General features: G+C 40.7%; 1 protein-coding gene across 4 annotated transcripts; it reads right to left on the bottom strand.

Annotated features, from left to right (window-relative positions):
• Nucleotides 1-1,907: 1,907 nt before the first annotated feature.
• Nucleotides 1,908-26,912, bottom strand: CNR1 (cannabinoid receptor 1). 4 transcript variants are annotated; one of them, XM_017670100.3, is made up of 2 exons: nt 26,790-26,912; nt 1,908-7,438 (listed from the first exon to the last, which is right to left on the bottom strand). In XM_017670100.3, the coding sequence occupies exon 2, from the start codon at nt 7,373-7,375 to the stop codon at nt 5,957-5,959; it is 1,419 nt and encodes a 472-aa protein (XP_017525589.1). In that variant the 5' UTR covers nt 7,376-7,438; nt 26,790-26,912; the 3' UTR covers nt 1,908-5,956. The 4 variants fall into 4 exon arrangements, with proteins under 4 accessions (XP_017525589.1, XP_017525588.1, XP_017525591.1 ...); XM_017670099.3 differs by lacking the exon at nt 26,790-26,912 and adding an exon at nt 25,521-25,644; XM_017670102.3 differs by lacking the exon at nt 26,790-26,912 and adding an exon at nt 24,000-24,325.
• Between the last annotated feature and the right edge of the window lie 186 nt (nt 26,913-27,098).

The following is a 27,098-nucleotide window of genomic DNA, read 5'->3' as shown; positions in this document are numbered from 1 at the left end:
AGCTGGTCACTCAGTAGGCACAACAAAATGTAGCTTTTTTATTCCTGATTATTAGCTGAAGGACTGATGCAGACATACTGAATGATTTAGATAAAATGATTTGAACATGGATGAATTCTAATACTTTACACATTGGTTTCCAAAGCTCTTCAAAACACTTTCTATCATCTGATGCTACTGATATTTTCAGAGCTGGCATTTTTACTGAGGAGAAAACCCGATTAGAGGTTGTAGGTTGTCCAAGGCCAAACAGCTAGAAAGTGACTGATTCAGAACTACATCCAGGGTCTAATAATTTCTTCTCCAGTGTTTTTCCCTACATGATAGCTGCCTCTTTCAGTCATGATTCTGATATTAGCCAAAAAGATTATGTACTTGATAATAGACATTTGAACATTTTCAAATGGATCAGGCTTACCCAAACATGTTAAGAATTCTATCATTACTATTATTCAACCGAAGTGCTGCATTAGTCTTCTATTTCTCAGTGCTGAGAAAAATTATTCATATGCTTTATTCATGCTTTAAACATGATTGCATGATTGTGAACATGCTTTGAGCATCCATGTTCAAAGCAATTAACAAGGTGCTGCAATTAATACTGGAGAGTCCCATAATCTCATTTTTCTCTTAATCTAGGACTGCAATTATTTTTTTTTTAAACTATTCATCCCATTTCTCATTCCTTCCTGTCATTCTGTTTTCCTTTAGACAGGTTGCAGGGAACTCTGTATCCTGTAGTCCTATACATTCATTGCTTGACCTTACCTAGAAACCTCTGAAGTGGGTAAGACAGTAGCCCAATGATTTGTACTTCCAGGGAGGTCAGAGAGCTGCCCACTCTGCACATCTTACCACTTCCTAAACTGGTCAGATACGTTCACTCCCGATTTCCCTTACCAGCATTCAGAGGCAGGGAGTTGAGGAACAATGATGGTGAGCATTGTTCACTTTCTATATTCCAGTATGGAGTCAAGAACTTCACATGTATCACCTTCCATCTAGGAGAAACTCCCTTTATAGATATTCTAGAAGTGAGGGTGGAGTTTTTCAGTTGGAACCATCCCTGAGGGACATTGTGGATCTTCTTGCATACTTCAGTTGTTTATCTATTTCTATATCATTGCAAATGTGTATATCTGTATAGAGGGTAACACATTGGGGGGGTCATTTTTGAGTTTCAAGATATTATATGAAGATACTGAAATAGGTTATCGTATTCCCATCAAGTGCCAGTATAAAATTTAAGAGCTAAGAACACATTATTTGCTTTTTCTTAGAAACATACAGCTAAGGCAGTTTATGAATGTTTATGAAGAGGGACAGTGATGAATTTTGAGTACAGTTATTCAAAAAATGAAGGCAATCTATTTTCAAATATTTGCCAGTTCGTCATTTGAAAAATTTAAAACCTTCTTCTAAAGTTGACAGCAAATGTACTTTATTCCGGATAGTATTAGTCATGTAAACTTCATTTTTTTACTTCATTATAAAAATTTCAGACTATTTTCTTTCATTGTTCAATAACAATTGTGTAATTATCCCCTGCACATGGCTCAGAGTATACGATGTTCATAAATTCCTTAAGGATTTATATATATTTCACTAAATCTGTAAGTTCCAATTTGATTTACACATTGTGAATAGTATATTTTTAAAAAATTTACCTCAAAATCATCAAAGTCTTTAATGAAATAATGCAAAAGGCATGGCAGGCTTTCCTTCTTGATTATGTAGGTGGTGTTTTTTTTTTGCATTCTTGTCTATGTTAAAAATGAATATATTAATCCAATCTCTCCCCGTTTCTAAAATTAAGTTATAAGTGCTTTTTGGGAACAAATCAGTTGTTCAACATGTTATAGAAGTTAAATCTCAAGTGATTTAACAGCAGACTATGAAGTAAGGTAAGATTCAAAGGCATTTTACGTTCTTTGTGATAATCTAGAATTTTTATTTGATTCCAGGTAACTTTGGACAATAGACATGATGGGATGTTTTCTTTTTGAATAAATAACAATTTAATTACATCATTGAAATAAAATATAGTGTGGGCTTAATACATTGTAAATATTACAGAAGTACTACTGTGCTAGAGTAATTTAATGACGTAAGCTACATTGAATAACAATCTTACTAGTACTTGTGTACAAAGTATTATACAGATTATTAACGAAGATATTGCAGCAGTTGCAAGGATGTTACCAGCTCAACAAACATCTAACAATACAATATTTTCTAAGAGGAAAAAGTAATAATGTTAGTTTTACAGACCATACTTATGTTTTCCACTTGAAACACTGGAAAGAAGAATCCAGATAATCTGGTATCTTGATTCATATTATTACAAGAAAAGGTTTCTTTTCTTGGGGCCTCTGATCCCCAGCAGGCCTAGTACACTAAGTTTATGTGAAGATAGCTTTTAGGATGCCACAGCAATGTAAAAAGAAACTCTTCTATCTGAAAATTACTGATTTGTAGGCCACTGTTTAAATATCTGACTTTTTTTAAAACCTATTTACATACATTCAGCCCAAATCAGTAGACAAAATGTTTTGTCTATATTATAATAGGCATTGTTAACATTTCATTAGAAGGCTAGTGCAAGACAATTGTTGATAGCCATTGCCCAGCATTTAGGAGATTTAAAAATATCATACAAATATACAGTTAGATTGTGAGAAATCTAATTTTGCACATGATATTGGTGGTCTCTTTTACAGATATGGAATGGCAGAAATTAATCAACAGGACAGTAACTAGAATGCTACTCATCCAGGGCCTAATTCCTACAGCATGGGTTTAGAGGCCAAAATTCCTTGACACTTAATGCCAGATAGACCTGACGTGAGGTGATGGGAGGGCTTGGTAACCATCTCAAGTGTAGGCATATGTCAGCAGCTTCTCCCAGACCCAAGTGTCTTTGACATCTCTTTCATATGTAATGGAAAATTAGAGGGTTTTGGAGACAGTCCTTCTTGTCTAAATTAAACTGTCAATCTAAGATGGAAAGATTCATCATTATTCTGAAGAAATTGAGCAGTTTGGGAATTTGGCCCTTTCTGAAGACACATGATGGTGAAATGCACAGTCAAGAAAAGTATGTTACCCTCAGAGAAGAGTCGGTAACTCTGAAGTTAGACTTTATAAAACTTACTGAAATCTAAATAATATTTAAATTAATGGGTCTGATTAAGGGACTAATTAATGAATGATACTAATGAATGGTAATTCTAATGAGTATATTCATTGGGGAGAACATTTGAGTCACTTGGGTTAGGAAATGATATTAAAAGTATCGAAGTGAGTCAGACTAATTTCAGTGTTTTAAAATGACAGTGGTGTAACACATACATGATGATATTTCACAGATATTTTTTAGAATATCAATAAGCACCAAGTTTAGTGCTGTCAGCCCCATTGTCCCTTAATTTATTATATGTGATTTAATCTTGAAAGCACAACACACTATAAAATCTACATTGCATACATACAAGTACAGTTTCAAAAATTAATCCTTGAGTTTTTCTACCAATAACAAGAATTGCATCTTTACCAGATCTCCATCACCATAAGGAAAGAGTTGGTACTGCCTAGTGAGCTCTGAGATGTGTGGATTAATACTCAGGATAATGTGGGACCAAAGAGTGGCAACTCTTAAATGGAAGCTAGACCCTGGTGAGTTTTTTTTTAAATAGTCTTTTCTCCTTCTTCTAAAATGACCTTATTCATCCTCCAGCACCCTAGGCCCTTACCTGTATATCCCAGAGAGGGAACCAGCAAGCAGATTCAAGCTGTAGAGACAGACAATAATACATCCCAAGCTTGGTCCAGAAGCCACATTCAGCCTTACGCCACACACTGCAAGAAAGGACACTGCCCCCATCAGGCTGCTGCGGTGTCTAGATGGCTAGGCATCACCAGATAAAGGCTAGCTCTCCACTTCATTTCAGGCTATGCAGGCCTCTGGGGCCCGCAGGAGCCATGCTTTATCTGTATAAGGAGAAGACTGTAAGTAGCTTGGCAGGGTCAGGTGGCTTCTTGAGCAGCATGACTGTTTACTGGGAAAGGGCCTCATTCTGAGCACCCATGGCACGTTAAGGAGCTTGAGGCTGGGGCATAGGAAGAAAGCAAGCTATACCTCTCTTTATGCTTAAGCAGGAGCAGAGGAGAGGCCTATCCCATAGCCCAAACCACCCAAAGCCAGACACTGGGTTATCACCAGGGGCAGCTGGGTGAAGCTCTGTATCTGTATCATCCAGGCCTCAGCTCCAAGTGGGCGGCTCCTCACTGACTTGTTCTGCCTCCCCCCCTGTCTGACAGGCCTCCTGAGCCACGTGGGCCACACCTGGAAGTCCTACTTCAGCAAGTGGTATACAGAGCACCTTAAACTGAGATCTCACTGCCTACGTGCACAACTGAAAAATGTCACCACTGGGTGTTTTTAGAACTGCTTCCCTTTTAATGACTTACATGTGCATGGTCTTGATCGTAGGTGCTCAGAAACCAAAAAGCTCTCATGCATTACATGGCAATGCACTGCCATAACTCTGTAAATGCAGACCTCCACTTGAATGCTCATCACTGCATAGTCCTGTCTAAACACTGTTCATGGAATACCGAAAGGTCAATTAGTAATACTGACCCAAGCTCTTAAGGAGGGAAGGGAATTTTCTGAATGTTTATGGTCAATGTTTTTATCAACAAGATTTCTGGAAGAACTTCACTTCAGAAACTGAATTCATGCGCAAGAGTGCAGCAAGTGGTACAGTTTACACTTGGTCACAGTTTTCTCACTTTATGACATTACTATAACAGTTACAGGATAAACACACACACATACACACATTTATATTCACACTCACACACAGTATAATTTTACTGATCCAGATAATACTTCTTCTCAATGAAGAAGAAATGAAGACTCGTGTTTGGCCTCCCAGGCATGAAATCTACTTAAACCTGGAAGAAGGATGCAATACTCTTCAAGTAAACAGCAATTGCACAGTGATGACAATATACACTAAGATTGACACATGCTATCTTAAGAGGTCCCATCGTAGCTAAAGACTAAAGAAAGTCAGAGATGCCAGTGAAAAAAGTCAATATGCTTTCTCTCTTCTGTTCTGATTATAATCCATCACTCAACAGAACAGCTATTTTCCAGAAGATAATAAATGTCCTTGTATGAAAATGCAGGGCTAATAAATTTTTACGTGTCAATGAATTCTGCTCGATACTTTGGGTAGTCTTCAAATTCTCCTTGTTGTATTGACAAAAATAAAAAATAAACCTTTATGTTTATTTCAATGTCAAATTTACATAGAGAAATTTGAAAAAAATATTACGGGTTCTGAAGTTAAATCACGGGCCATAATTTGTTTAGAAAGCGGTCTCGCTGACATATATCCACTGCTTGGGTTCCATTGTTCTCAGAAAAGTCTACCTTTCAGTTTTGCTGAGCTAGACAAATATGAATGACACACAGTATACACCGATACACATTTCACATGACACATTTTACAAAATAGGTCTACTTTAGTACTATAACTGCTGTAAAAATGGACATCTCTAATACTCAGACAAATACGTTTCACATTATAATAAAAGTTGTGGTCACACAGGCATTACTCATTTGATGGCATTTTTCTATGGATATCTAAACTTCAAATTCTGTAGCCAAAGGCTTCTCTCCTGTTTCACTGAGACTTTGAAGGACCTTCCAGTCTCTTTAGCAACAGGTTTTCCTCACTGTAAACCCCGAGAGGACTGAGTTTGAGGACCTACCTACTAAAATGTTTGAGAACTGATAACTGCTCATGGTGACAACCACCTTCTCACTGAGCATTGTAAAATAATAAAAAAAAACACAATGATGAGATGATACACTCTTCTAGATTTGGAGCTTAAAAAAAAAAAAAGGAATTTCTTTTCCTTTGCTGCCAGGGAAGGGTCAGGCTCACAGAGCCTCGGCAGACGTGTCTGTGGACACAGACATGGTCACCTTGGCAATCTTGACGGTGCTCTTGATGCAGCTCTCTGCGGCCCTGTGAACGCTGGCTGCATTGTTGGGGTGTCTGTGCAGGCAGTCCGAGTCCCCCATGCTGTTATCAAGAGGCTGCGCGGTGCCTTCGCACGAGGGGAACATACTCCGGAAAGCATGTCTCAGGTCCTTGCTTCGCAGAGCATAGATGATGGGATTCACAGTGGAGTTCAGCAGGCAGAGCATACTGCAGAATGCAAACACCGTCTTAATGAGCTTGTTCATCTTCCCAAAGACATCATATACCATGATGGCAAGCAGAGGGCCCCAGCAGATAATCAAAACCACGAGGATCAGGACCAGGGTCTTGGCCAGCCTAATGTCCATGCGGGCCTGGTCCGGCCGGGTCACCTGCACCTTGCCGTCCTCTGACGTGTGAATGATGATGCTCTTCTGGGTGCCGCGCTGAATCATGCGGACCGCGTGGCTGTGAGCCTTCCAGAGAATGTACATGTATGCGTACACGATAAACAGCAGCAGCACGCTGGTGACCCCGATCCAGAACATCAGGTAGGTCTCGTCGATGAGCGGGAAAATGTCTGAGCAAACCGACCGCAGCTTCTTGCAGTTCCAGCCCAGGAGTGGCAGCACAGCGATCACGATTGCGATGGTCCACATTAGGCAAAAGGCCACGACGGCCTTGGGTCTGGTGACGATCCTCTTATAGGCCAGGGGCCTGTGGATAGAGATGTACCTGTCAATAGCTGTGAGAAACAGGCTGCCTACCGAGGCGGTGAAGGAGGCCGTGACCCCACCCAGTTTGAACAGAAACACGTTGGGGCTATCTTTCCGGTGGAACACATGGAAGTCAACAAAGCTGTAGACAAAAATGACACTCCCCAGGAGGTCTGCCACCGCCAGGCTGCCTATGAAGTGGTAAGAAGGCCTGCAGCGGAGGCTGCGTGAGTGAAGGATGACACACAGCACCAGAAGGTTCTCCAGAACCGTGAAGGTGCCCAGTGTGAGGGACAACACAGCGATGGCCAGCTGCTGGCTGGGGTTGAGAATCATGAAGCACTCCATATCCATGAAGTTCTCCCCACACTGAATGTCCTCCTCATTTTCCTTGTAGGATGAAAGGGACTTGTTGTAAAATTCGGTAATGTTCACCTGGTCTGCTGGGACCAGCTGGGGGCTGTCTCCTGCAGTCATCTTCTCTTGGAAGGGACTTCCCCTAAAGGAAGTTAAAGGAAACTTCTGTGGGAAGTACCCTAATTTGGACGCCATGTCGCCTTTGAAATCTTCATACTGAATGTCACTCGAGCCCACGTAGAGGAGGTCTGTCGTGATGGTGCGGAAGGTGGTATCTGCAAGGCCATCTAGGATCGACTTCATCACCTCCGGCTTTGATTAGGCCAAACTCAAAATGACTGAGATGGAGACCCACGGCAGGGAATCCTAAAAGAGGGAACACACATAAGCTGAGAGGCAAGAAAACCACAGCTAAAAAATAAAATGAAACCTACTGTCCGCATCCCAAGCATGTCCTTTCACCTCTGTTCATTCCCGTCTCTGAACACAGGTGAAATCCTTGTCAGATTCAGTCAGCACAGTGAGTCAGTCTCTCACAGAAGAGCCACCCAGAGTTGGTGACGTGGTGACATACACCAGAATGCTGTTTCTTTCATTACAGAAGCTGTCTGGACCACAGTTTAGTCCCTGTGTGGCCCCAGAGGCCGACAGCCATGACGGAGGGAGAGGGCCATGGTCGTGGTATGCACCTCGGCAGAGGGTTAGAGATTCACCGCCTGGCTTGTGTCACAGCACACAGTGTCCTGGTGCTGGTGGGCAGAGGGAGAGCCACAACATGTCACACAGTCTCTGCTCTTGAGGACTTCATCACCTTGTTACACGGATAAGACTGAATGTACGGGACAATCAAACAAGACTGAATGGAATCAGGTCCAGTTGTGTGGCTTATGTGTTGTGTGTAAAGGGGGAGAAAGAGGCTGCTGAGAACCAGAGGAAGCACACAGCCCAGGTGGGAAGATCTGGGTTCTAGTTCTGACTCCATCAGGCAAGTCTCCTCAGCCAGGGAGACTTCTGCATGGAGTCACGGCTGAGGTGAATTTTAAAAACCTCCATGCTGGCCAAGAGAAATGTCATGGAGGGCAACCTTGCACTGAGGCTCATGGGAAGAACAAGGGCTTTAACACCGGAAAGGAGCACTGGCGAGTGCTTCCTGACAGTGGTGCAGGCACGCTGGCAGACAGGAGACGGGCCTCACAGAGCCCAGGGCCCTCCAAAGGGATGGTACCAGGAATAAGGGTGACCAAGGGGAGGGGGCAGATTTTTAAAGGCTCTTCAATTCTAAGCTAAACAATTTGGTTTTCTTTCAAAATAAAACAGCCAGAGAATTGATTTTATAATTTATAAATGTTTGGGTAAAACATGGCTATTGGGCTCTTTACCTTATAAAAAAGTATCACAAGTACTGACTGGCATCTGCGATAATTAAAATAACCATAAAAACCAATATGTTCTTTGCTAACTGTCTTTGTTTTATTCTTAAATATATCACACTGCACTGGAGTGAAGAAACACAGTCATTACCTTGCAACAAATTATTAAGTTACGACTCCTCCTGCTAAAATAGAGAGATCCTGCCTATGTGGATTAATGATTCATTTATTCACAATTCAACAAATTTTGGGGCACCCCCTACATGCCAGGCACTGTACTAGGCACTAGGGACACAGCAGGATCAATGAAGATTCCCTACCACATGAAGTACACAGTGTGGCAGAGGATGCAGACAGATGACCCCACAATTAGGGGGAAGCATGGTGAAACGCTCTCACTGGAGACATACAGGATGCTGTGGGGGCAGTCTAGGGGAGTGAAGGTTTCCCCAAAGAAAGGATGTTTATGCCAAGAGTATGTAGGATTGGTGTGGGTGGACACTGAGGCAAAGAAAAAAATTAAATTAATATCTTAAGCATCAAGATGTATTTTTTGTAATTTGTTGAGTAATTTGTAATAGGCACAAGGTGCTAAATGTGGCCCACATTCTGCCACCCTTGAGTCCAGGCTGCTGTTCCCCAGTACTAGAGTACTGGCCCCATGACAGGTCTTCTGGCCTTTCCCTGGGTCTATCCCCTTCTGATCACTTGTCAGACAGCTGCTGCAGTGATCTTCATAAAATATATGGCTGATGATGTGTCTCCCCTGTTTTTACCTCCTTGCCCTAAAGGACAAATTCAAATTTGTTTACAAGGTTCCTCTTTCAGGCCCATATTCTCCAGACCTCATCCCATGCAGCTTTTCTCTTTACTGGCTCTGTTTTACCAGGTGGTGCACAAGCAGGTGTGACACATAAGTCAGGAGGGCTCTCTCAGCTCCTTCAAGGTCCTGCAGCTCTCCTTTTACATCATCAGTGCAGCCTGCAGTGACAGTAAAGAGGCACCGCCACACCAAAGGCCTTGAGTCTTCCATGGGTAACTTCTGTTCCCACTCAGGAAATCACAGTTTTCCCAGGCTGGGCTACTGACCCAGTTCTGCACACCCTTCCTGCGCTGTCCTAGAACAAGGCATGTGGGAGCTGGAAACTGCTTGACCAGTTTCGGGAGTCCGAGCGTACAGACTGCAAAGGGGCACCCGGTGTGCACTGAGCATGACAGGCCCAGTGAGGTCAGGGTAGTGGTAGTATCCGAGGGCCAAAGGCCAGCTGCCGAGGATATGGAAATAAAGGCTGCAGAAATTAAAGACCAAAGTCCAACAGCCAAGCTGGTTGTCCAGTGCTTCCTGATTCCTTCACCTAAAATCCTTCCTGAGTGCCCACCCAGGCTGCCTCCAACCGCTAAGTGTCACGTGACCGTAGGTCCCCTGTTTATCTGTCTCGCTCTCATACCTTCCTCAAATCATCTCTTCCAGGAAATGTTGTGTGGGTCCCACCACTGCACCACGTCTCCTGAGTCAACTTTGCTCTTCAAAAACTTCTATTTGCTAAACTCCATGTACAGATGAAAGTTGTCATCCAACATCAGAGGGACACAGAAGACAGCCGCAATTTGTGAGAGAGCTGTTGACAGTCCTGGCCTCTCACCTCCCACAGCTCTGGGCTCCTGGAGACAGGGTGCTGCCCTTGGATTGCACCGGCACACCTGCCCCCTTTCCCCCTACCTCTCTCTCTCTCTCTGAAACCTTCATTGGCCAAGCTTGCTAAGGAACCAATATTTCAAAGCTTCGAGCCAAAGTTACCTGCATTTCTGAGAGCTCCTTGACCAGCCCTTCTCACCAGGCAGAGCTAGTTCTCTCAGTTTTCCTATTACAGGCCTCATCTCATCATTTAATCACGAGTTTACACATTTATTTCTATAACTGGAATGTGGTTTCTAAGCCCAGGAATGGTGTCTTTTTTTTGTATGATTCACCAGCCTGATACCATGATTGCAGACGAGAAAGAGAAGGGGGTGTGGGGGGGGCACTCCCTTAGAAATGCTCTTATGAACCTAACAGGTGGCAGTTGAATTTTATTCACTGGTGCATTCAAGCAGTGATTTAATCATATTTATTTGCCTTTTCTTAAAATTAGAGGAGAGGAAGGCAATTAATTCAATGGCTATTTGGCCTGAAAACCAAAGCTTGAGCCCGGCATTTCCAAGCAGCTGTTTGGAGCCAGTCCATGACCTCCATCCCATAAGTCATCTTCTCTCAAGTAAAGAACTATCCCTTTACACTTCCCAATTAAAAACTAATTTGCAATTTTGATTATTTATATGCATGTATTACATTCATGATTCAAAATTCAAAAGGCACAGAAGGATCCATGTAGCAGAGGTGATCCCTTTCCATTCGATGTCCGAGCCAATCAGTTTCCCTTCTCAGAAGCAAGTAGTTCCCTGTTACTCCTTCCAGAGATATTCCATGCATATTCAAGCAAATACATATATTCACTCTTCACTTTCTTTTTAACAAACACTAATATACTATACATATGGCTGTGCATCTGGCTTTTCCAGTTAACAGTATACATGAAGACAGTTCCACATTAGTGCACAAAACCCTTCCATTTAGCAGCTGCTTTAAGCATCTGTTAGATGAATGTGACCAGCCTCCTACTGATGCAAGTTTAGGGTGTTTATCATCTCTTGCTATCACAAATAATGCTGCAGCGAAGTACTTTCAGTCATGCCATTTTTCACATTTCTTACGGTATTGTGAATTTCCTTTCTAATTTTCCAAGCTCACACCTTAGACTCACCCTGGACTCCTCCTCCTCCTTCTGTAATCAGGTAGACCACTAAGACTTGCTGATTTTCCCTCTTCCAGCACTTACGGAAAGCTTATTATGTGCAGGTAGCATTCTGAGCCCCTTATGTGTATCAGATGATTTTCACAACGGCCCTGTGAGGCGGATGCCATTACTATCCTCATTTTACAGGTGAAAGGCATAAGTCATTTGCCATCGTAGGTGGCAGAACCAGAATGAACCCAGTTGTTCCAGTTCTGGAACAGTGCTGTCCAATAAAAATGTAACGTGAGCCACATATGCAATTTTAAAGTTTCCAATATTCAGGTAAAAAGAAAAAGGTAAAAGGTCAAAATTAATTTTAATATTATATCTTATTTAACCCAATGTATCCAAAATGTTATCTCTTCATCATGTGGTGCCAGCTTCATATGAAGGGTTTAATAGCCATGGGTCTAGAGCAGCTTTTAACCTTTATCATATACCATCTCTCTAGCCTAACAGTGATGCCCTCTCTCTTCTTCTCCCCACTGATTGCAACCAGTCAAAGCAAACTCGAGGGAGAGAACTTTGAATTAGGAGCTAGCAGACTGAGATTGCTGTTAGAGCCATTCTTGGACAAGCAGTTAATCTCTTTAAGCCTCAGGATTTCATCTGCAAAATGGGGATAATGATGATCCCAAATAATAGAATTGTTCTATGACAAAATGAAAATTAAATGAAAAAAAAAAGCACCATAAAGCACTTAACATACTGTCTGGCAAAAAATTCAAATCCTCAAGTATATTTCAATTATTATCATCATTATTTAGTTCTATCACTCTTTGTCATACATTATTAATTACATTTCAAGATAATTCACTGCCTTATTAGATCATTGGCTGCTTATTAAGTTTTGATTTTTGTCTCAGCACTTAAAGCACAAAGCAAATAGAAGATGCTCACATGGGTGAGGGAGGAATGTCTATTATATTCCAGGCATTTGAAGACTTTACATATATCCTACCATTAACCTGTCATAATCCCCATTCCTCCATAAGGAGACAGAGATCATTAGATGCCAAGTAAGTTGTTCAGTATATAAAGAGTTTGTAGCTTAACCCATGTCTCTCAGACTCAGTTTCTGCTTTTGCACTTTAAGTACTGTTTTAACAATGAAGAGTAACTATTTTGCATTTTTTATTATATTCAAATCTTCTGGCTTCTTCCAAACATGAATTAAGGTATTTTGTCAATAGTAATTAAGACTGCTTCCTACTAAATCACCATTTCCTATCCCAGCCCACCTAGGTAAATCTGCCTACTGGCATGGCTTCAAGGATGAAAATTTCAGTATTTGGAAGATCTAGAAAGCTTCTTCAGTGAAGACAAAGGGTCACTGACCTTATTTCAGTAATGCAAAATGTGTATGCCTGTGATAAACTCTATATTAGAGATCACATATGTGATCATAATTTCCCATTTTAATACAACCAAGCATTTTCATTACAACACACTAGCTTGTTAAGATCTGAGCCAGGGCATGGGGTGGTTATGAAATACAGAGTAGTTTCTATCTAATATAAGCCAAATTTAATTAAAGAATACAATTAAAAAATAACATGGATTTTGTGCAGTCCAAGAATTTTAGTAATGTCAAAATACCACTGTGCACAGGCAATTTTAACAGTTAATGGGATCATGGCAGGAAAACTCTTCTCTGCAGCTCAGTAATTCTTTCCTTTATTTCTACATTTGTATTATTACAGTAATTTCTACCTGATTATTTTTTGCATTGAGGGTTTTCTTTGAGAGCTCATTAGTAATATAGTTTAGGCTTTGGGGATGCAGCTGCCATTAATTTTGTTTTTGTTTGCTAGTGGGAAAGTCATAATTGGAAATTTCTAGCAAGATGCATAGATGCACCTATTAAAGAAGCAATTGGTTTTTATTACAGTTATAGTAAAAAGATGATTGAATGACATTTAAGGGTATTTTCCTAGAACTTTGTTTTTAAAAATGTAACCAACATATTCTAACAATTTAAGCTATAAACCATGCCTCTATAAAAATAAAAATATTTTAATGTGTTGGACCTATTATTTTTAAAAATTAAAAAAATTTTAATAATAATGTCTATTCTTTTTGGCCGTCACTCTATATGCACACTGACCTTTCCATGTACCATCCCCAAACTTACACATCAACTGACGGGTCATGCAATCATCAAAGAAACTTCATGGGTATGGCAGCAGCACAGAGTTTCTTTCAAAAGTCTGCCCATAGTCCTTATCTTTGTTTCTATAACCATTAGAGGTAGAAAACATTCATGTTATGATTAGGCTGAGCATCGAGTAAATCCTCCAGATGGGACTTCAAATAGTCTTTCTCGTATCAGTGCAATTTAATAGCAGGTTATTTTAGTCCTCACTGCCCTGCTGAGGACCTTCTTTGTTTTGGAGAAACATTTCAATAATAAAGGTATTTATCACTATCGTACCTGGAGTCAAAATCCTTGCTGTTCTGGCCTTGCATTATCTTTGGAGGAAGAGGCAGGAGGCAGTTATTTGCTCCCTGCAAGAAGTTAAACCCAGGAGGGCTGTAAAGCCTCCAAAAGCATCAGAAAGAAGGACTGATGCTCCCGACAGAGTTGCAGACTGTTTCGGCCCACAAGGCCACTTCTCTACTATTCTAAGTTTGCAAATGCTGTAAGGAGATGATGCGGAGCTCATAGCTTCTGAACTGACAGGAGCTCAGTCTATCAGAGGCAGGAGTCCCAGGCCCTTGCTTAACCTTGCAGTTTCCCTGCCTTCCTTGTTGTGTCTGTGATGTTCTACTCGGCCAGCCTCACCAAAGAGCCTTGTGAAGGGCTCAAGAGAATGAAGGTGCCAGTAGATGTATTTGTTTGTAATTTTCCATTCATTTCTGGGAACAAGTCTGGTTTCTACTAATTTGATCAAGAAAAATAACTCGCTAATATATTTCTCTAAAGTTAGTAAGGAAAATTTAGTTGACCCTTCTAATTGCATTATGTCTAAGGCATGTCCTCAATATACGTGGCAGATCTCATGGTGCAACATCGTAACTCAATGAATGTTGCCTCTGCTGTGGTTCAATGGGCAATTGAGTCTTTTCTAACTCTTACTTAACCATTAGAGTTTTGAAATTATTAAAGTACTTTGGTCACTTTTTGCATTATCTTCTATAGCAAAAGGAAACAAAGGGTTGACTCAATTATCCTGAGAAATCAGGCAAAAATACATAATCCTTCCTTATCTTAATGTCAGGTCCTTTTCCCACATAGAAAAGAAAATTCCATTATGCAAGTAATGCTTGGTTGATTCTCAAAGGTTTAGCTTTTATTTATTTTGTAAGGTAGAACTGAAGTCATTAAATGCACCATTTCCTCTGGTCTAGTCTTTTTAACAATATGTTAGATTTCTCATAAAAAAAAGTATCAATTAATATAAACGAAACAGACATTAAGACACTTACCAGGCTATATTTCTGTTCAAATTCAACCTGAACTCTGCACAATTATTTAACACTCAAAGGCTTGTTAAAACATAAAGAATTTCAGAGCATAAGAAATGATGCCTTTAAACTACATCTGATTAAGCACTATTAATTGATGATGCTATAAGTAAAACCTATCACAAAAACAAATTAGTGATATAAATGAAATGACTTGTTGACTTTTATAACCAATTCGATTTACCAATTTATCACTTAATTTTGCTCTGCTGTTTAGATGTTTTGTCTAAGTGCATTTGCCTTTTTTGGAGAGTGATACCATTTCTACATAATAGGTAAAGAAAGTTATCAGGCGTAATGGAAGAAGTCTTCCCATAAAAGAGGACATGCAAAGTTTTCAATTCAATGGAAACCATGGTCCATATACAAAATATTCCATAACACTGTCTTTATCTTCATATAAAGTTTGGTCATTAAAAGTCAAAAGCAATATATTATTCTGGGCCATAAAATATGTAGAACCCAGTAGATAGGTTATCTTTTCAGCTAATTACCAAGGACAGCAATAGTTTAATGTGTGCTACATGTTGTCCAATGGTGCAGCATACTTCCAGTTACTTTTGTTTATCTTTCATTGAAGAGGTGTACTCTCTTTGAATCTGTAAGCATACAAATTAAGTCCAACTAAAAACCAAGTCCTTGTTTCTTCAGGTTCAACTCTCAGAGTGAATTGTTGGTTTGGGTGATTAAATGGACAAGAGAGAAAATTCCAACTCCCAAATATTCTCAGTAAGAAATATTTGAGTGTTCATGTTCCAGGCATTGCACAAAGCACATATGTTATTTTTGTTTAATATTTAAATTAATATTGTAGTTGCAACTGCAATCCCCATTCTCCATAGAAATAAAGAGAGGCTTGGAGAGGTAAAATGCTTTGCCCAATGTCTCCACCCAGAGGGAGCAGAACTGGAACTTCAACCCAGGTCTGCATAATTGAAAGTCCCTGTTCTTAATGTCAAAGGCTAGTTCACTGATTAAGACACTCTGCTTTCCATTTCTAAGGGAGGGGGGAAGATTGATATGGGGAAAGAGAGGTGACAAATAATAGACGATAATTTCACACAGTGGAAAATTAAAATCTGAAGGCATGATGTGTTGACAGTAAAAAGGATGCCCACAGCACTACATCTTCAAGGGCCAAGTATGAAAATTAGCTATTAACTGTAATACCTAACCCTGGTTTAGCACCTTATTTGCAAAACACCTATTGGTAAATAATAAATAAAACCTAACTTGGCTTTGCCACTATTTTTTTTAATACTTTTAAACTATTTTTTATTTTAGATATTTCTTTCTTCCTAAGTCATCTGTGAGGATTGTGGACAGTAATGACAGTTTCCACACTACCAGCAAGGAATAGAAAAGGCACCTTCTCTAGGTCTGAATGAGACGTGATGGTTATTAGTAAACAAGGGCTTAAAACCTTCATTCCCCATATGGAGAGATTCAGACTCACTTGAAATCACTCTGCTTTCCACCACAAGGAGTGTGGTTTTCTGACCCAGAGGGAAGATGACTTTCCATGGCCAGTTCCTAAAATCTTGGCTGCAATCAGGCAGAAAAAATTCTGTAAATCTTAGTAGGGCTCCAACAAGGGAGTGCTTGTAAGAGACTCCCAGCACCCAAAGGGCACAGAGCTGTGTTACTACAGCCGTGTGCCTGCTGGATGTATAGGCCTCACATGCTTCATGTAACACATGTTTATTGGGCACTGTACTCTGTGCCTAGCACTGCAGACATCAAATATACATATACATATACATATATATGTCCATATAACACACCTGTGCACCAGATTTAGGTCAAGGAAACACGGGAAATGATTTTCCACTCCATCAAAAACAAAAAACAAAAAAAACCCATCCATCTGTCCTTTCTCTCCAATACACAGATGGCAGAATAGGATAGGAAACCATGTAATAGGCATATATTTTAACATCGAATAGTATTGGTTTGTGTACCCCAGTAATTGGGTGGTATAATCCCCTTCCTACATATGCTTGGAGGTTTTCTCGCAAGAGAGATGATGGACATGGCTGCGTCATCCTGTGTCTTTCCTGTGCCTAAACCCTTCAGATCATGAACACCTTGAGGGACCTGTCTTACATGGTCGCACCTGGCACAGGGTAGACGACCCTCAATACCTTTTTACTAAGTGAATGTTGGTGTGCTTCAGCAACATGGAAGATCTATCTTTAGCAGAATGGCTTTGAACTATGGATAGTTTTCCTTGGCATAAAGTAAGTTGATGATTAGGAAATTAAAACTGAGTCTTGTTCTCGTACAAACATCCATCTGAAAGAAACTGCTCAAATGTAAAAGTTATATAAAAGGCATCAACAATTATTTATCCTAAGATTTTTTTTATCTCGGTATTAAAAAGAAGTTATATTGATGGTAAGTGGAAGTTATGGGCAAAGATCAGGTATTTACTTTTTATCATGATCCTTGTTTAGTCTGGGTATATATTATGAACCTCAGTGCTTGGCTACATAACAATGCTATGTAAAGATCTTTGTGACATACACAACTTTGAATGTATTTTAATTATATGCTGTTGATAAACCTTGAAGGACGGTATATGAAATTATTATTATAATGGACATTTTCCTTCCCTCAAATGCATGTCACTTTGCATTGATCTTTCCCAAAGGGCTTTCTCCACATGGAAGCATGTTGCAAAACAATTTGTCAAGAGACGTTATGTGAAATTTCAACCACTAGATGGAGTGACTTTTATAAGCCCTCAGGAATCAATTTGTTATTCAATTCAGTGGACACAGTTCTTGCTTTGGTTGAGCAACTTCTGCTACAACATTTTATGAATTTTACAACTGAATTAATTAAAACATAAATAAGAAATTATGTTATGGGGGGGTTAAAATGGGTTATTACTATGGCTTACAAAAATTCAATCTCTAATTGCTTTTCTGGGGCAAAAGGGTGTTGAGAAAATTTAATTTATTGATAAAAATTAATTGTGAATATTTGGAATTCTGCCTCAAGAAAGTAATTAAGGATGAGTAAAGGAAAGTAGTTCTATTGAAAACAAATGATATGCTTATGCCAAGAGATGCTAAAAGTACGATGGGAATGTCTCAGGGGCCCAAAATCAATTCTAATAACGAACACAACTCATTTTTATTTCATGAAACATTTGGATTTACAATTTTCAAATATAAAATCACCAACTCAGGCCATAACTCTGTGATGAAAAAGAACGGAAAATTATTTTCTATTATTACAGGGGCTAAAATGGAATATTTCATAAGAGAAGCAAATGTTTGTTCAAATACTCATACAAATTAGGGACACAGCAACTTTTTACATAATTCAATTTCCTTCCTGTCATTTTCTCTTTGGAATAATTTTAAATAAGTTTTTATTATTGCACAAATCCAGAACCCTTGCAAACATGACTTTAAAACTTAGGTGCTTATGTATCACTTACTTTCACTGAAATGTTAAAAAAAATTTCCATGTGTACTAACATTGCAAGATATAAACAAAAATATTCTTTCAGGATGCAAATAATTATATATAAACAGAACTGGAAGAACCAGGTTTCACTAAAGATGCAAAATATGCTTTGGAATGTAGTTGTGATTAAGAAGTAAGTATGCAAATTGGAAGCAAGTACAGAATTTTTATGCCATTGAAACCACGAGGTAGCTCTACTCTACTCATTCAAGGTCAAACCCTTCCTAGAGTTTGTGTGATGCAATTATGGGATTTTTGAATAGAAATGAGGAACTGAAAGAGTTCATAAAAAGTGGTGTGAAGATGAAGAATTAGGAAGTAAGGTGAGAATGGGCTGGAAATTCCAGGGTACATCCTAAAGCACAGTCTGAGAAGTCATACAGTGGTCTGTAAGAACGTGCAGAGTTTATATTACAGGCCAGTAGTTCTTAAAGGGTGGTCTCCCGACCAGCAGCGTCAGCATCACCTGGGAACTTACGAGAAATGCAAATTCTCGGGTTCCACCTGAGACCTACAGAGTCAGAAACTCTAGGGGTGGGGCACATCTGTGTTTTCATAAGGCCTCCAGAGGACTCTAACACACCCTAAAGTTTAAGAACCATTGTTAGAGCTTATGGAGCCCTGTGAGGAAGACCAAACGAGAGAGGGGAATCGAATTAACCTTTAAGAATTGATTTTATGTAGGAAGAAAGAATATTCTATGAGTATAGGTTTTTAGATCATTGAAATGGATTGCTAAGGTAGCGTGCTCATGATAAAAGTCTCCCACAGAAGATCTTTAAAACCAAGGTATTTCTGTGCGACTGGAATAGAATAACACGGTCTAACCTGAAAATAAGCACAAGAAGTGGGGACCCTCATGAGGTCTTTCAAGTCTACAAGTCAGGGCTTCTGTGCACTTTTTCAGGAAACGTATTGTTATGCATTTTGTCCAGAAAAGAAGGGAAGTTTCAAAGTACTATACATACTTACCCAAAATGCAGACATAAGAGCTCCATGCCATTTTCTGCTAATACCATTCACAAAGTCTATGCAAAATTTTACAGGACTGCTTGCCATTTCTTTCAATACCATTGTGAAGAAACCCACAATTACTGAGCATAAAATAGGAAAAAAGGAAAAAGTAGTTAACACTTCAGCTTACTTATTTTTAAGCTGGAAATGTTTCTGTTTCTGTTCTTCTTTTCCCAAAACCATAAAATAGTGTATCAAGTGGATGAACCCAGAAAAAGACAAACTAAAATGGACATTTTTCAGCAGGCTAAGGTAATGCAGACCCACTGCAAATTCATGGATATAATTATCTTGGTAATTATTTAATTTACACTGCTTATAGCTGACAAATATCTATCAAAAATACCTAAAGTTATAAGCATAGGGAAATGTATCCCAAAACATTTAAATATATGATTCTGGGCAGAATGGTCCTTCTCAAATTATTTCAGCAATAAAAATGGGTAATAGATTACTCATAATAAGTTTTCTTAGCTGAGGACTAAAATCATTCCAAGGTTTTCCAATGTTTTTGTTTGTCTGTAAGAAGTTAGCTACAATTTCCATAAGTAACTGTATATCTTCCAAAGTCAAATTCCCACATATGCAAAGATACAGAATTCTCTGGACAATCTTTTGCTTACTTTACTTATATGTTAAATTGCTTAGCTGTCCTTTTCCTCCACATGCATATTGCTTGCTCACCACAACTCACACAAAAGCTAAAGAAAACATTTACAAGTTCTGGTAGCAATGCACTGAAATGAGTTGCAAATCTGGTCCATTTAACAAGCCACACTGGAATAAACCAAAATACACTGGTCAGAGTGGCATTCAATTAAGCTTCTCTCATGAAGAATAAGTCACGTTGATTAATTTTTAAACATAGCTGTTACAAGCAGAGTGACTAAAGCATACTACATATTAGGAATTGGTTCACTAGCTGTATTAAAAACATCTTTTTTAGCCTCTTAACCATCAGAAAATTAATGTTACAGTGTTTCCGAGTACAATGTTCATATGTGAAAGTAGAAATTTGTTCTTTAAAAAGCATACTGGAATTGATCACCAATTGAAATAAAAAACTCCTAATAGCTTAGCTCAATTTACAGAACTCATACTGATTCTAATTTTCTTCTCTAAATACTAGATGGAAAAGGATGTATGAAGAAATGATAAAGAGAGGAACCCTCTCATATAGACATAAACTTTGAGAAACATTATTTCCTAATTATCTTTTACTTTAATTATATTAAAATACATATTACTCTCATACACAGTTTGTGAAAGCATTTGCTTGTATATTCAACTACCACAACAGATTGCCTGGCACATCTTTGAAAAATGCCTTTGCTTTACTTTAAAAAGCAGTAGCATGGAATTGACTGGTAGGAATAAAAAAAATAGATATTACATTGTCAAATTTAGGAAACTATACTGCATTTTATCTAAGTTAAAAAAATTTTTAAATGGTATTTATAGTTGATAACGATGGCAAGGACTCAAGCCAAAGATATCAAATTTCTATTCAACGAATCCAAACTCTAAACAATTAAGAATACAAATTAGAGTGGAAAAATAAGACATCAGATAATAAAATATTGTATTCTTAGGGAAAAATGGTTTCCCATCTGTGTTAGGAGAAAAGGGAACTTAATTGTTGCATTCAAAAAATGCAAAATCTACTTCTTGCATTCAAAAAATGCAAAATCTACTTTTCAGAAGTTTATTCAAAAATACAGAATACAGTGCCATAGCACAATAGGTAAAACAAAGACTTGGCTAAAGATTATTGATTCTCACCTGACCAGTCTCAACTCACATACTCAAACACAAAAAAAAAACCCAAAACAAACAACTAGCAAAACTTTGAAAGCCTTCCTGAAGTACAGGTGTGAACATTTCTCCAGCTGGGGCTAAAAGAGAATTCATAGTATTCCCGAACAACTGCTATGACTCTGCCAGGCCCATTCGCTCAGGTTTGCTGAGTAAACAGATCTTCCCTCAAAAACCTATACAGCCACAACAAGGAACCTAGAATTCCATGCTCACTAAATTATTAAATTAACATATTCAAATGAAACCTTTAAATTAGAGGGCATCCCAAAGTTATTCATTAATAATCTGTATGGAAACTACAAATAGTTGGAAAATAGCAATGAAAACTAGATCAAGGATACATATGTAATTGCAAGCGTCCTACAAAACTATTATAATGAAGTGTACTTTATTTTCCATGAGGACCCTGTTCAGTGGAGAAAATATCACTCAGGAAAGCTTTTACTAATACTTTCTGTTAAAAACTAAAGGTACTCACACTGATTATTTTATGTAATGGTTTTGACCTATTGTTACCGATATGTCATAAACATACCTATTATTCATTCAGGACTGTTCTAGATAGAAGTTCATCTAACAAAAAACTGTTTGAACAGTACCAATAGAGGTACTAAAAACAACCTTCCCTTTACCCCACATCCACCACAAATTACCTATAGTTTTAAGTTACTTGTGATAGAATTATAAAGTGTTATACATAACAAGTATAATATGCATTGTGATATAGTAATAACCTTGTGTATTTCTCCCAACTTTCTTTCAAGAAGTAATAAACAATTACCAAGATTGGTGAAAACTGTGTTAAACACATCAATCAGTGTTTATGAGAAAAGTATAACCAAATGTGATTGTGCCCACCCTGCCATCTCTGCAAGATTCTTAGAACACACCTGAGACTGGGACAGATTTCTACTCTCCTGGAAAATAAGAACAGCCTTATTTTGATTCAAGGTGGATACTTCCTTTTGCCTTGAGTGTTCTGTGTCCATCTGCGCAGCTGCCTTGAATTTGGACATTTCCCCAAAAATTGTAGTAGTTATGTAAAATCTGAATTATGCATTCAAAAATATAAAGGCAATGTGTCTAAATTTATATGTCAGTCATAACATAGATTTATGAAAAAGTTTGTTCATATATATGTATAAAAAGTTTATACATTCCAGTCATCTAAAATTATGCAATATATAATTTGATATCATATATATTATGGGTGATACTTATTACTTCTTTTAGTCCAGAAAATATTTGGGAGAAATCTCAGTTGGTCTATAGTAGGTTATAAAGTTAACCCAGTCTAATCTAAGAATACACAGATCAATGAATTAAATGGTTATAAAAATATTTAATAGCAGTTCAGTAGCAAAGTGTTCAGTCTCCCAACCCTCAACAACAGCAGTCATGCAGTTAAAAAGTAAAGTTAACATTATTTTGAGAACAGGATTAGGAAGAAACTGGAGATTTGGGGGCTTTAGGGGTGGAAATATGAAGTTAAGATTATGTCAATACAAAGTACCTCATTTGGTTTTGATTTATTATTTAACTTCTCTACAAGTCTTAAGGAAAGGGAAGAGAAATCAGCAGAACTTGCAGTCCCTCAAAATACAGATATGCAATATGGAAACTTGGCCCTAGCACAGTTTTTCAAACAATGTTGGGTCCAGGTTGTTTCAGAGTCAAGAACAGAATTATAAATAATTTAAACCCAAAGGCTGGTTTCACTCTAACTAATCTGTCAGTTCAATTAGAAAATGATGAATGCAAAAATAGAAGAGACAGACTTACACTGGTGGAGACGCGGCATCCGTTTTTGCAGGAATAAAGCCCTCATCTGTGTTCTTCAGGCAACTGAGCTAATGTAATTACCCCAAGAATAACAGGCAGCAACCTAAAGGACAGGCTCCATCTTACTAACCAAATTCAAGATGCTCTAACCAAATCTCGTTTTACTCATCATATGTTGTTAGGTATTTCCAAATTCAATTTATTACTCTTTTTCTTTTTTTGCAGCATTCCTGGAGAGCTGATTATGGGAAATAACCCCTTTCCTTATTAAGCCAACTGTTTTCTGGGAAGAAACATTTGGTAAGCACGGTGAACTATAAACTGCTATTGTAAGTTACATTTCATGATAGTTTATTATTACACGGCCAAGCATTCCAGTTCTAATTCCAAACACTAAAATGCAAGACAACCAGGGAGCCTGCCTAAATTTCCTGGTGGTGAATATTAATTCTGAGTCAAAGCAAAGAATGTCACAGAATTGTTTCAGAAGAGTTTTTCAGGCTTTGCTTTAGAAATTAATAAGCTGACACTGCATGCTAAACACTTATCAACACAATCAATGGGACTGCTTCTTTCTTGAGAAAATAGGTAAAGTGATTCACAGAGTTGTGTTTTGGAATAGACTGTAATATGCCACAATCATAGTGGTTCTTCTGGAGAATTTCATTCCCAGCAGTTGCATCTTGGTAACATTTAACAATTTCACTATTTTAACATTTTGAAATGCCAAAAGGAACATACTGATCCTGCAGCTAGGCTTATTAGAGAAGAACAATCTCACAGGCGAGACAGAGAGGCACACGGTCCACGGGGAAAAGGGTAACAGAAAAAGACAGAAACAGTGGATAACAAACAATGCCAAGCACTACTCCAGCGTGAGATCAGATTTTCACCAGAATGTAAAGTTTTACACACCAAACAGAACATCCCTATGGTTTATTTACAGGACTAAGCATATTTTTTATATGCACATAAACTGATGCCGTTTATTAAAATAGAGGAACATACATATCTAATTTGCCTTCTAACCATGAGTATGCAAGCATAGTAATTTTATTTATGAAAGGTCAGAACTGAGCATTTCCTCCTGTGGCAACATTTTACCCCCTGGGGACTTAAGAACACAATGAGACCTCTCCCCATCAGACATTGGATACATACCTCAGCCAAGACTGCTCCTTCTCTGGAGTGGGAGACATTTTTAGAACAAAAAGTCTTTTTACAGTAAGTTCTTCAGATAACTTAAAATGGATTAGTTTTTAAAAACCATGTCCATTCTCAAGCCTCTTGACCAACTATGGCAACTGCTATTGTGCCTACAGATAATCTGCCTGCGATAAGCAACATTCAAAATTCTGGAGGTGCATGGATTCTGTTCATGTTTGGATACAATCTGAAAATAATTTGTGCCACTTAAGAAATTATACATGGCCTATTATTTAATAAAATTGTTCTTAACCGAGTTAGAGAGCAGGGGAGGCAGAAGGAGGTTCAGGAAAAAATGGGACAGAGAAAAACCCATCAGGATATCTTCCCTTGCCAACTGTCAGTAGGGTGGGATTAGAAAAACAACACTTCAAATCAGATAAAGTCCTATGGGAACCTTAAAGGTTGGTTGCTCTGAGTGTCTCCATATTCTGCAAAATAGATTTATGGCAGTGGTCACCTCACTGATACTCAATATGCACTGAGTTTCCACTAAGAAATTGCATTTCCCCCATTGTTCAAAAGATATTAACTTGGTAATAAAAAATGGGAGAAGTTACGGGGCCCACGGAGATACCTTTTCAGCGCCTCTAAGACCAGTAAATCTGTTCTAATCTCTTATTGGATTAAATGCGTAGGGATGCTTAATGTATCAAGAACGCAACAACAAAGTCAAGAATAGCACTTACTTGAAGGGAAATAAAAAAGATGGGAGACATAAAGATTAAGAGGTTACTGATATTTTTCTCATCTGTTCAATTTAAAACTAAACTTAGAAACATGCATGTGGCTTTTAAACTTTCAAATGACCAAGTGACAGTTTCTCATGTCTATGACGGCCAGCACATCTGCATTCCGGAGGGGATGCATTTATGACTGCCAGCCTTAGGAAGGAATATCTTTTAAAAACACAACATCAACTTTTTCATCTAATGGCTTGTTCTGAGTTAAATGGTTCCATCAACACTCAAATTTAGGTATTTAAATGCATATTCATTGTTCCCCCAAAAAGAATGGTTCCTGTAGCTATATTTTTCTATACCAAAAGTTTATTTGGCATTCATTTCTTTATATGACATTTAATATTTTACATTAGACAATTTCTCGGTTTGCTGCTGAGATCAATGTATTTCTCTGGGAAGACTTAACTGTTAATATGGTTTCTAGACATTAAGCACCAACTCAAGCGCCTGTTCAACAAACATGCACAATTACACATTTTCTACAAACACTCATCAGTGGAAACAGGGAGCCAGGTGCACACACATTCAGTAACTAGTAAATGGTGGAAACCTCCAGAAGTAGCACAGACCACAGTTCACAAGCTGGGGCTATACAGCTAAGTAAACATCGACGCACGATTCGCTCACACGGATTAAGAACTCCACGAAGGATATTTGGGGACCACACGGGTCAGTACCAGAGGGGGCGGGAGGCGGAAAAAGTATTTTCAAACGGAACTCTGCCAGGTCTTACCCTTCGCATGCCCCGGTCCTCGGGGAGAAGCTCCCTCGACACCTCTCGCCCAGCGCAGGGGCCGCTTCTCCGCCAGAGGGAAACGTGCCCCCGACTCCACACAGCCCTGCAGGAGCCCAGGCACCTCGCCCGGCCAGGGGGAGGGCTGGCGCCGCGGGAGCCAAGGGGAGGCGGGGGCGGAAAAGAAGTGGAGAAGGAAGGGGTGGCCGAGGGAGCAGCGGGAGGGAGGCAGCGCCGGCGCCGGGATGCGGGGTGGGTGGGGTGCGGTGTGCCTCCGGCGGGCGGGCGGAGAACCAGCCGGACCGCGCTGCCTCCGGCGCCCCTCCGCCCCGCAGCCCGGGAGCCGCGCCCCTTCCGCGGGCTCTTCCCCGGGTCCCCGCGCGCGCCGCGCCCGGCCCGCCGTGGGGCCGCCCGTCGCCGCGCCGCGCTCTCGCGGCCCCTGCCTCTGCCTCCGCTCGCGCTCAGCCCCCGGCTCCCTCTCGCTCCATTTATGAAGCGCGGGCCCATCACGTGCTAACGAGCCTTTGTCCTGCCCCGGCAGCCGCGGCAGCGCAGACCCCGCCGAGGGGATGCGCGGGGGGGACACGCGCACTGCGCAGCGCGGCGCGGCGCCCGCGGCTCGAAACTTTGCTGGCGCTGGGCAGTCGGCGCGGCGCCGCCCCGGGGCCGCAGGGACGAGCCCCCCGGCCCTCCTCGCCCACTTCTCTTCCTCGTCCGCGGCCGCGGCCCCCGGGTTCCCCGGCTGCCAGGACCTGGCTCTCCTCGGGGACACCCACACGCCCTGGCAGAGCCGAGGAAGGGCTCGTGTCTGCGCCGCCCCCGACCTCGAGGCCATTAATCACGCGCGCGCGCAGCGCCCACACCGCGCGCGGGGGTCACGTCTGGGGCAGCGGACTGAGCCTGCAGGGAAAGGGGCGCGGGGGCCCACAGGCTGCGGCGCGGCCCCCCGCCGCAGACCCCCACTACGCTAGGCTGCTATAGCGGCGGGCAGCAGCGAGTCGGCCCCGGGCTGGCGCCCCCTGAGACCACGCCGCGCAGCCCCCGTGCCTTTGCTACCTGGTGGCGACCGTGCGGCCACCTCTCCTCCGCCCTCGGGGCACCGCCTATCCCAGCGCCCGCCGCCCCCGCCGGGTGCCGACCAGTCCTGAGCGCCCCACCCGCCCGGCCCGGCCCAGCTGCCAACAGTTGGGCTTTGTAGGCGGCTGGCTTTGCGCCTCCCTGCCCGGCGCGCCCCCTCCCCAACCTCCCGGGGGCACCCGCTCCTCGCACCTTCTCACTGGAGGAGGACGCCCCCCCCTCCAGGGCCGGGCAGGGGGAGCGCTGGCCTCGGGGACAGCCGCCACAGGCGCGTGGGGATCTGCGGTGCGCCCGGCGGCCGCTGCAGGAATTAGGGGACATGCTCGTTAATTGGTTCCACTATCAGCCGCCGTCTGCTTCCCGTGTGCACGGATCAAACCTTAATTGGTCTTTACATTTATCACGGTGAATTGCGGACCTACAAACAAGCCGCAGCCGCTGTTTCAACGGAAAAGGCGCTCCCCCCGCACCCCCACCCCCACTCCAGGGCAGGGCAGGGTT

Source organism: Manis javanica, chromosome 13 (assembly GCF_040802235.1).
Source record: "Manis javanica isolate MJ-LG chromosome 13, MJ_LKY, whole genome shotgun sequence".
Lineage (NCBI taxonomy): Eukaryota > Metazoa > Chordata > Mammalia > Pholidota > Manidae > Manis > Manis javanica.
Note: the sequence above shows the minus strand (reverse complement) of the source record. Positions and strands in the feature narration are given on the sequence as shown.

Excerpts from the sequence above, each read along its gene's own strand:
- CNR1 (XM_017670100.3), bottom strand. The coding sequence starts at position 7,375 with ATGAAGTCGATCCTAGATGGCCTTGCAGATACCACCTTCCGCACCATC.